Genomic DNA, 11,115 nt, shown 5'->3' with positions numbered 1-11,115 from the left:
CAATTGTCTAGAATCTTATGTCCTCTTCTGGCATTCACAGGCACCAGGCAAACATGCAGTATATAGAAAGAGTTGCAGGCAAAGCACCCATACACAATTTTTTTGTGTGTGTGTGTTTTTATTAATTCAGTTACTACTGCAGAATTTTATTTTGATCTAAACTCTGAGACATTTTATAAGTTTTAAAATTTCATTAAAGGCTTTTCATAAGTTTCTTATCTTTTTTTAATAATTTTGCACCCTCAAAGTCCTGTTTTTTTTTAAAAAAACAATTTATTTTATTTTATATACATTGGTGTTTGCAAGTATGTCTGTATGAGGGAATCAGATCCCTAGAAGAGGAGCTCCAGACAGCCGTGAGCTGCCATCTGGGTGCTGGGAATTGAACCCGAGTCCTCCGGGGGGAGCAGCCAGTGCTCTTAACCCTAGAGCCATCTCTCCAGCCCCCAAGTTTCTTATCTTTATGCTTCCTTTATGGACACTGTTGGCACTTATGAGCTGAGACTACAAAAAAGAACGCTATGTCACATTATTTGCCACAGATACTTTTCTCTGTGGTGTGAACTCTCTGATGCCTTCTAAGATTGGAAAGGTGGATATAAGACATGTCACAGTCTTTGCATTTGTGGAGTGTCTCTCCAGTGTGGATTTTCTCATGTGCTCTGAGGTAGGAGCACCTAGTAAAGGATTTGTCACAGTCCTTACATTTGTAAGGTCTCTCTCCTGTGTGGACTCTCTGGTGTGTTCTGAGATTTGACAAGTGAGCAAAGGATTTGTCACATTCCAGACATTTGTAAGGCTTCTCTCCAGTGTGAAGTTTCTGATGCCTTTTAAGATTCGATATCTGATTAAAGGACAGGTCACAGTCTTTGCATTTGAAAGGTTTCTCTCCAGTATGGATTTTCTGATGTATTTTAAGACTAGAAATCCGTAGAAAGGACATGTCGCAGTCTTTGCATTTGTAGGGTTTCTCCCCAGTATGAGTTTTCTGATGTGCTCTAAGATATGAGCATGTGGTAAAGGACTTGCCACATTCCTGACAGCTGTAAGGTCTCTCTCCAGTGTGGACTCTCTGGTGTGTTCTGAGATGTGAGTTATGGGTAAAGGACTTGTCACATTCCACACATTTGTAAGGTTTTTCTGCAGTATGAGTTTTCTGATGTGCTCTAAGAGTTGAGAGCGTGGTTAAAGATTTGCCACAGTCCTTACACCTGTAAGGTCTCTCTCCAGTGTGGACTCTCTGATGCGTTCTGAGATTTGATTGCTGGAAGAAGGATTTGTCACATTCTGCACATTTGTAAGGTTTCTCTCCAGTATGAATCTTCTGATGTTCTCTAAGAGCTGAGCACTCGGGAAAAGATTTGCCACATTCCTTACAGCTGTAAAGTTTCTCTGCAGTGTGAACACTCTGATGTCTTCTAAGATGTGAGCACTTGGTAAAGGACTTGTCACATTCCCTACATTTATAAGGTTTCTCTCCAGTGTGAATTTTTTGATGTGTTTTTAGAGTTGAGTTCACAGTAAAGGATTTGTCGCACACCTCACATTTGTAAGGCTTCTCTCCAGTGTGGATTCTGTAATGCCTTTTAAGATGTGATAATTCAAGGAAGGACTTACCACATTCTTCACATTTGTAAAATGTCTCTAAAGAGTGAGTTTTCTGATGCCACCTAAGTGATGAATAGTGCGCAAAGGCTCTGTCACACTCAGTGCACTTGTAAGGCTTCTCTCCACTGTGGAGTCTGTAATGTCGCCTGAAGTGTGACAGCTGATGGAAGACCTTGCCACATTCTTGACAACTGCAATGTTCCTCATCGCTATGGATTTTCTGATGTGTCCTGAAACTGGAGCAGTGGGCAAAAGACTTGCCGCATTCCTTACATTTGTAAGGCTTCTCTCCAGTATGTATTTTCAGATGGCTTTTAAGAGCTGAGGACTGCCGAAATGACTTTCCACATTCTTTGCATTTGTAAGGTTTCTCTCCAGTATGAAGTCTGTGATGTATTCTAAGATTTGCAAATTGGTTATAGGATTTGCCACAAATGTTGCACTTGTAGGGTTTCTTTCCACTGTGAATTCTCCGGTGTACAGAGAGGCTTGAGGCAGTCCTGAAACATTTCCTGCACTTTTCACACTGGTGTGGTTTCTCCCCAATGTAGATTGGTAGTTGCAAAAGACTGTATGTAGACATAAAATAGTCCTCATATTCTCCCTGCCTGTGCTCTTTCTCTGCAGTGTAGACTCTCTGATCTTGAGTCATGTTGGAACACAAATTTACAGATTTCTCACAGTCTTTAGAGCTGCAAGGTTCTTCTCCAGTGTGCCTGCTTTCACGTCTGTCTGGGTTTGATGAGTCACCAGAGGCATCCCTGGGATTACTGCATGTGTAGTTACTGGAGTTTTCTGTAGTTTCACTTGTTCTATAAAGTGCACATGTGGCGGGGTCATGAAGCACTTTGCCAAGCTCATTACACTGACAGGACTCCTTTTCAGTCTTCACATGGTGATGGACAGGATCACACTTGCAATAGTTCTCTGAAAATGAGGACACTTCAGATTAATAGGGCTTGTTCCAATAATAAACATGTGATAAATGATGGTATCCATAAGCTCTCTCTTAAGATAAGTCAACTAGAAACTACTTAGACATCTTTCTTTCACTGTAATTTTTGTATTCTCACAAAAAACAGCCTGACAGCCTCCAAGGGTCTGTGATTAATAATAGATATCTCATCATTATAAAAAATGTCTAACAGTACAAGATGGATCAAATAATTAAGGAATCAGCAATTAGCTTTGGGACTCAGCTTACTGATTGATTGTATTTAGAAAACATGTCTCTACTTTTAAATATTTCTTCTCAGAAATTGATGAAGAAGAGTTTGATACAATCTCAGGTTCACAGTGCTTCTACTTACTAAGTGAGAGGCAATGAAGAGCACTGTTCTGAAGACCCAATTCCTTCAAAGATTAAAGACTTACTTAAAAGCATCACAGGGTTTCTTTTTCTTTCTTGAAAAACACATTAGATTGTTTGAAAGTAATGGATGCAAAGATATTATTCTGCCAGACATCAGAGGCTCTAGATCTGTACACTGACTCTTGAGATTATTTCCCAGAAGACTGTCTGTGTACTTATCATGGGGAAGAAAATGAAGGATGTAGCATGAGATATGCATACAAGGAAGGCAATTACAGAACAAGCCTATTCCATGGAGTCACTTTAGACTTAAAATTTTGTCAAATTATTCCAATGCAATTTCAGCACAGTCAAATAAAATTGCATTTTGTACTAGTATTTAGTCACGATAATTCAGCTGTAATAAGACACAACAGACAGCATGCATCCTGGGGCCAGGACACTACACTAAGTTAAATGATCAGGAATCCTTTCAAGTAGAATTGAACATCGCAAAAACATTCTCAGCTCTTGTTTTCTCTTTTACCTGAAGCCATCACTGTTGTCCTTCTCATTCACAAGCCCACCCTGTGGTGGCTACTCTCTCCTCTCCACATTGCAGGGCAATTTCATTCTTTCCAGACAGGTGACCAGGCCTACCTTGCATACAATAATCCAAGTGTTCTGTGAGGTAGCCCATGATTCATGTTAGAATTTTCAGAAATAGTACAGAAGTCAAAAACGATACTATGTTCAGTACAAGAAGGAACGCACAGCAGGGTAATCTAGAAATGACTTCCAAATTGCTATTTCCTCTCAGAATCTTCAGCATATTTAGGGAGAGGTTTTTTTTTTTTTTTGTTTTTTTTTTTTTTTTTTTTTTTTTTTTTTTTTTAAGATTTACTTATGTGTACATCGTTCCTTCACATGTGTCCCTGCAGGCCAGAAGAGGGCCCTAGATCTCATTACAGTTGGTTGTGAGCCACCATGTGGGTGCTGGGAATTGAACTGAGGACTTCTGGAAGAGCAGCTAGTGCTCTCAACCTCTGAGCCATCTCTGCAGCCCGACTTTTAAGTTTTTATATCCAGTTTTTTTTTTCTCAGAATTAAAACCATGTCAGGTACAAAGATGGACATGGAGCTCCTAATATATGGGCATGACTTCTATACGATACTAAGTTTCTGAATGAATTGTGGAACCAAAGTGAGTAGTGCATTTTCCTCTAACATGGAAAATGGAAAGAAAAAATTAAATTGCCTGAAATCATTCTTTCCTACTACCAAACTTTGCCTGGTCTCCTGTGGTTTCCGTGACAGCTTAACAGAGAATTTACAACCTACAGTGCTAGTACATACAAAGCATGAGTTAGGAATTCTAGAAGCAAAATGTTCTCACCCACAGACACCAAGTTGCTGTAATTCTCCAACATTACATCAATGTACAAAGCCCTCTGAGCAGAGTCCAGGCATTCCCACTCCTCCTGGGGGAAGTCCACAGTCACATCCCTGAATGTCAACACACCCTAAAATGAGAAAGTACAGTTTGACCACGTGATCCCAGGAACAGTGCTTTCCTTGACATAAGGAGACTTGAGGAAATTAGGACTGTAGATGAGTGAAGACAATTAGTCAAAAAAAAAAAAAAAAAAGATTTCTCATATAGTGACATTGTATAATGGATTTTCTAACTCTGTGAAAATAGGATGACAAATAGTCTCACAAGCAATATACACAAAACAACAGACATATAAGGTCTGGATACAGTTATATATCTGGTATGGATGCTGTGTTTATTATGATCACAGTGTACATGCCTCAGAAGGAAAATGGTGATGAGGAAACATGCTTTAAGCGCTGTACCTGTAGATCACGCAAAACGTTTACACACTTAATCAATTCTGTGCATTCTTCTGCCTTAAGTGATTGTATTATAACATGCTCAGTTCATATGTTTAAACTGTAGGTCCAATGTCATTTCATTAAAAAGAAAGTTGTAGAAGGGAGAATTCATGTCTTGCTTTATAGGCAAAGAATTTTGGGTTTTTTCCCATGGTAACGATGAGTCTAACAGCTCTGTATACTGTCAATTTAAACACTAACATATTAGATCAAGTAGTCTATAGGGTTTTTTGTTTGTTTGTTTTCTTTTTTCTTTTTGGTTTTTTAAGACAGAAACTCTGTGGCTTCGGAGGCTGTCCTGGAACTAGCTCTTGTAGATCAGGCTGGTCTTGAACTCACAGAGATCCACCTGCTTCTGCCTCCTGAGTGCTGGGATTGAAGGTGTGTGCCACCATCACCCCTGGCTATAGGATTATTTTTATAAGGATATTTGAGTCCCAACCAAGCAGATAGAAAAATCCGCATCAGCCACATTTAATATAATCTAAAATTTTACTAAAAAACGGGCATAAGGCAACTTAGATAAATAACAATTTCAGAAGCTCTGAAGGAAATTTCACTCCACAAGAGTTACAAAAATTGAGGGAAATCCAAAATCCACATCAAATAGTGTTTTACGTTGCAGCTAAGCGTGTACATGTACATGTAAGTGCAGCTACTGTGGATGCATTCAGAAGTGACATAGACTTCCTGGGAATAAGCGAATATATTGAATTCTGTGAGAATTATACTCACTTTTAGTGCTTTGCAAATAAAATATAGCACAGAAGAATGGCTCAGAAGAAAATCTGACTGCTGTGCCTGAATTTTGTAGTACTTAATGTCCCTCCACCTGCTTTTTAAAAAAGATTTTATTTACTTATTATGTATAGAACATTCTGCTTCCATGTATATCTGCACACCAGAAGAGGGCACCAGATCTCATAACGGATGGCTAAGAGTCACCATGTGGTTGCTGGGAATTGAACTCAGGACCTCTGGAAGAGCAGTCAGTGCTCTTAACCTCTGAGCCATCTCTCCAGCCCTTAATGTGTCCCTTTTATTACTTATGTTGTATTGTACGGTAGAGAATCTATACCAGCAACATTTTAGATAAGGGCTCATACCTGGAATTTACAGAGAATCATACCAAGGAAATAAAACTGCCAATCAACCAATGTGCAAATGACTTGAGGAGACACTTTTTAAAGACAGAAACACAAATGGCCAATAAGTATGGCAAGTCTTCAGGATCCCTAAAACAGCACCATGGAAAACACAAACTAAAACTACTTTGAGATGCTGCCTCATCCCAGGAAGAATGGCTGCCATCAGCTAAGCTGACAACAAATGATGGAGAGGATGTGGAGAGAAAAGAACCATCACTAACAGTTGGTATGTGAGGGGGAGTGTAAATAAATATACACTCCCCCACATTGTGGGCATCTGATTGGAGATGATTGAAAAAAATCGAAGATAGACCTAATATATGACCCAGCGATGTCACTCCTGAGAATACGACCAGAGAACTGCATACCCCAGTACAGAGACAGTTACACCCCGGGTTCACTGTTCCATTATTCATCATAGCATAGGTTTGCAGTTAAGCTAATTGTCTATCAACAGGTGTAAAATAGAAGGGCCTGAAATGTGTAATATGACGTGAGGCCATACAGTGTCAGGAAGAAGAAACCATTTCCCCACCTACGCAGAATCTAGCCAACAATCTGTATACCTGTGGGCACAGCAGAATGTGGAGAGAAGAGAACAAGAAAGGTTACATATCAGGGAGGACTGCATGCAGGTCATGAACACAAGTTATGAATAAGTATATAAAGCTAAGCGCTTTTCTAGCTTTAATTCTGTCAGTTGTTTTTTCTTTCTTTCTTTTTTTTTTTCTTCTGGTTTTTCGAGACATGGTTTTTCTGTGTAGCTTTGGAGCCTATCCTGGCACTCTCCCTGGAGACCAGGCTGGCCTTGATTTTTTTCTTTTTGTAGTAGACAAGTTCATAAAAGTATATTTGATAGGGAAAATCTGAAATCCCATGTGAGGCTCCAGAGCTTCCTTTCCCTATGTCTGCTCTAACTGCAGAAAGAACATTGCATTGCACACTCTTTAGGGCTGGTTAATTGCACAGTGTGATGTTGTTTTTGTTGTTTGTTTGAATGTTTTTCATAATATTTACAAAACTATCAGAAGCAGATAATTAAAAGCTTGAAATGTCAGAATATATAACAGTCCTAGAAAAAGAGTGGACATGCCCACTGACCTGGGACATATTTACTGGAGAATCAGTCATTTCTTTCTGTTTCTCTTCTTTGAGTTTCTCTTTCAGGAACAATGCATAGATGGCTTGCTTTGCTGTCAAATAAAGGGGTCAAAAGGAAAAAGCAAAAGTTAATACTGAAAGCTTAAAGAACAATGTAAAACCACATGAAAAGACCCTAGCAACAGAATACACCAGGTGTGTGGTCAGTAATACCAAAGCCAGAAGACCATGGACTGACATTTGTAGCTTGGAGGAAAAAAAATCACTATCAATCATATGGTTTCATCCAGAAAAACTCTATATTAAAACTGCAATTCAAGATATTTTTGAAGTAAAACAATTCATTTCAACAAAGCAGGACAGCAAACAATATATCAAAGGTAAAATAGATACAAAAAATTAGAGGAATCATCCATGAGAACACGGGAAATAATAAATCTCATGTGAAGGACAGATAGATACAGGACAAATGGGGAGTAATTATCCATTGGTAAGACGGCAAATCACTAAACCCACAGAGAAGGAAGAAAAACACTGCCAATAATCCAAACAACAATGACATCAAAAACAAAAGCATAGGGAATAAAAGCTCCATCAACAAATATCTAGCCATTCTAAAAATCAATATAGAGAATCTTCAATTAATTAAATATAGCATATGACCCAGCTGTTCCACTCCTTGGCATATGCTCAAAGAATTCAATTTACAGATAATTGCTCAGCCACAGATAATTGCTCTACTCACAACAGCTACAGAAGGTAAACAACCTAATTGTCTGATGGGATATACCTCTCTCTTATTGGTTGATGAATAAATGCTGATTGGCCAGTAGCTAGGCAGGAAGTTTAGGCAGGTCTAGCAGACTAGGAGAATTCTGTCTCAAGACAGCGGTCGAAGGAGTAACATGCTGCACCATTATAGGTAAGCCACAGCCAAGTGGCAATACGTAGTTTAATAGAAACGGGTTAATAATTAAGAGAGAGCTAGCCAATAAGAAGCCTTAGCCATCGGCCAAACAGTTTATAATTAATATAAGTTTAGTGTGCTTATTTGGGACTAAAGGGCTGCTGGGACCTAGCTGGAAAGAAACTCTGTCTTCAACTGACAGATGGATAGTGAAAAATGTGGCCCGTATATACTATGCAATATTATTTACCTGTACAGAAAATTGAAATCATGAATTTTGCAGGTACATGGATGGACTTAGAAAAGATCATATTTAGTGAGGTCACCCAGGCGTAGAAAGACAGACAATGCATAAGGTTGTTAAACAGTCATAAGCATCTTCAATTAGTATAACTGCAATGCAGCTTCCAATCACAGCTGAGTCAAATCTCAAGGGGCACAAATGGAACTGAGTGATTGGGATGAGAACATCATACACTAGTGAGGTTCTGAATTTATCACGGACCCAATTTGACAGAAGCCTCACACCTTCCAAGGGACACACTGGAAGAAGAGAGAACATTCCATGTAGATTTTCTTTGTTCTTCTGGGGATTTCACTTCACTCCGTGAGACTCATTTACACAAAGCTCACACACTTGCAGAGTAATTTGCCAAGAAACTATTCAAGCAAACTATTCTCAACCACAGAAAACAGACTGCTGCAAGTCTGCAACATCCAGTCTCTGTACAAAGCCCTCAGGGCAGGGTCCAGGCATTGCCCACCCTCCTGGAAGAAGTCCACAGTCACACCACTGGCTGTCAACAGATCACAAAATAAAACACTGCAGTCTGAAGAGTTGTGTCGGTGCACACCTTTAATCTAAGCCCTGGGGAGACAGAGGTGGGTGTAAATCTGTAAATTCCAGTCCAGCTTGGACTACAAGTGGAGTTTTCATCCAGACAGAGTAACATAATGAACTCAGGACTCAAACACAGCAAACACAAGAACCAAAAAAAATAACAGTTTGGTTATGTGTCCCTGGGCAGATTCAAAAGATACTTTCGAATATTATCCTATACTATAATACCTTTTCATTTGTTTCTCTGTGTAGATATGACTGTCCTTAAACTCCCTCTATAGACCAGGCTGGCAAGGAACTCCCAAATTCACAGGCCTCTGCTTCTCAAATGCTGGGATTAAAGGCATGTGCCACCACCACCATGGACTTATAATGCCTTTCCTAACTGTGAAAATACTGTGACCTCATACCATCAAAAAGCATATTGTGCTTTTGCAGGCTCTAAGCTGCACATTAAGGACACAGCACAAAAATACACATTTCTTTTCTTTTTTTGCATTTCTTTTCTTTTCTTTTTTTTTTTTTTTGAGACAGTGTCTCACCGTAAAGCTCTGGCTGCCCCGGAACTCATTAGGTAGACCAGACTGGCCTCAAACTCACTGAGATCCACTGCCTCCCCCGTGGTGTGATTCAAGGTGTGTGGCACCAAGCTTGCAAAGACACTTTTCAAAATGCTCTGTGTACACCACAGCGTGTATTAAGTCTCAGATGACAATTTAATGTCGGCTACAAAGTTTACTCTTAAACGTTAATGTTTACAATCGTACCTATGGGACTCCCCAAAAAATAATAATTTCGGATCCAATTACATTTGCAGGCTTTCATGTCACGTCTGAAATATAAAAGCTCTCTGGGAGTACCAAATCTCTAGTTCTACGTGCCATTCTCTGGAATGGCGAAGCGGTTTGACACGAATGTTAGCGTGGATGAACGTAACGTTGAAGAGCTCTGTCCTTTCCACTACAGCAAAGAGAACCGTGTCTGCGAGCATCAACGCATAAATTCAAATAATCCAGTAGGTTACTTTTATGAGACTATCTGGCAATCAGAAGATCAACGGGAAAAAAACAAAACATCAGGATTGGTCCAGTTCATATGATCTAAAATACACCAGGGAAAGACATGCACAGCAGAATCTCGGAGCCGGCTTCCTGATGAGCAGCAGAGAAACCGCTCGCACCCCCGCTCCTCCCTCCCGGGTCCCAGCCCCGCAGCTCCTCTGACCTGGGAGCTTCCAGGGCCGCCGGGCTGCGGTTCCCGCCACTGCGCTGCTGACTGCTGACTTTCCCAGGCCGCCCCGCGAGCGCGGACACCGCGGATCCCGAGGGCTCAGGTCCCCGCGGACCCGCCGCGTCCTCCGCACCCGGCTCTGCTGCGCGCCGCTCCCACCGTGCAGGACCCCGAGCAACGACAGGGAACCGGGGACTCGGCACTGCGGGCTGCGGCTCCCGGGTTCACTTCCTGGTCCTCTCTCGTTAGGTTTCCCGGCTTCCGTTTGCGTCAATCTTTAACGCCTCCCACTTCTCCATCAATCGCCTAAACTTCAACCCTCCCCAGCGTTGGTTCTGGTTTAGCGTCCCCGCCCCACTCACCGCTCCTCCCCTGCATCTCCCGCCGCCTTGCACACAGCTCAGGCCGCCCTGGACCCGCTCTGCGCAGACTCCACACACCCTTGCTGCAGCCTAGACCAGAGCTGCAGCCAGGAGGACGCTGCACCCCGGTGTCTGACCCCACAGTGAGTGCTGAGACCTCCAGAGAAAAGACAGGCAGCCCAACCTGGACTTGACACCCGGCCTCCTCTTCAAGCAAATGACAACAGGCTAAATTCAGATGCCAGCGTCTATCTCATCGCCAACACAAACATGAGAAGCCAAAACCAAACACTGCAACTGTGACTTGGGGGAGAGACGTTTCAGGAACTTGGATTCTGAAAAGAAATCGGTGTCTGCAGAAGTCAGGGGTCAGCCCATTGCTAACTGCCCAGGGCGGAGCTCATCCCACGCTGTCACCACTAGATGGGGGTCTTGTCAATTTACTAACTCAGAAACAAGCTTGGCTTCTGTGACTCATGCTAAAGGTACTATTTAGATAAATTATAGGATTTTATAAAAATGACACGGTGAGTGCAGAGCTTCTTGTTGTCCCAGATGCAGAAAATAAGGAAGGTATTTTGTACCAGCCACACAAAAGTCAGTGGCTCTGGGAACACTGAGGAAGAGACGCTAGACTCCATACAGCTGCTGTAATCAGTAACCAACAGCAGCTGTACTGCATTGACCTCACACTAGACCACAGTCAGTCTAGGATAGGCAAAGCCTCA

At 41.5% G+C, this 11,115-nt stretch overlaps 1 protein-coding gene across 1 annotated transcript; it reads right to left on the bottom strand.

Annotated features, from left to right (window-relative positions):
- Window positions 1-271: 271 nt before the first annotated feature.
- LOC100757460 (zinc finger protein 54-like) lies at window positions 272-10,153 on the bottom strand. The gene is made up of 4 exons (XM_027433904.2): window positions 10,020-10,153; window positions 7,048-7,139; window positions 4,296-4,422; window positions 272-2,535 (listed from the first exon to the last, which is right to left on the bottom strand). The coding sequence occupies exons 2-4, from the start codon at window positions 7,075-7,077 to the stop codon at window positions 530-532; spliced, it is 2,163 nt and encodes a 720-aa protein (XP_027289705.1). The 5' UTR covers window positions 7,078-7,139; window positions 10,020-10,153; the 3' UTR covers window positions 272-529.
- Window positions 10,154-11,115: the final 962 nt, after the last annotated feature.

Source organism: Cricetulus griseus, chromosome 9, assembly GCF_003668045.3.
Source record: "Cricetulus griseus strain 17A/GY chromosome 9, alternate assembly CriGri-PICRH-1.0, whole genome shotgun sequence".
NCBI lineage: Eukaryota > Metazoa > Chordata > Mammalia > Rodentia > Cricetidae > Cricetulus > Cricetulus griseus.
Note: the sequence above shows the minus strand (reverse complement) of the source record. Positions and strands in the feature narration are given on the sequence as shown.

Coding starts and splice junctions, on each gene's coding strand:
- LOC100757460 (XM_027433904.2), bottom strand. CDS start 7,077: ATGACTGATTCTCCAGTAAATATGTCCCAG. Junction 4,423..7,047: donor CTCCAGTAAATATGTCCCAG/GTCAGTGGGCAT, acceptor TTCTCATTTTAG/GGTGTGTTGACATTCAGGGA. Junction 2,536..4,295: donor CAGCAACTTGGTGTCTGTGG/GTGAGAACATTT, acceptor CCTCATTTTCAG/AGAACTATTGCAAGTGTGAT.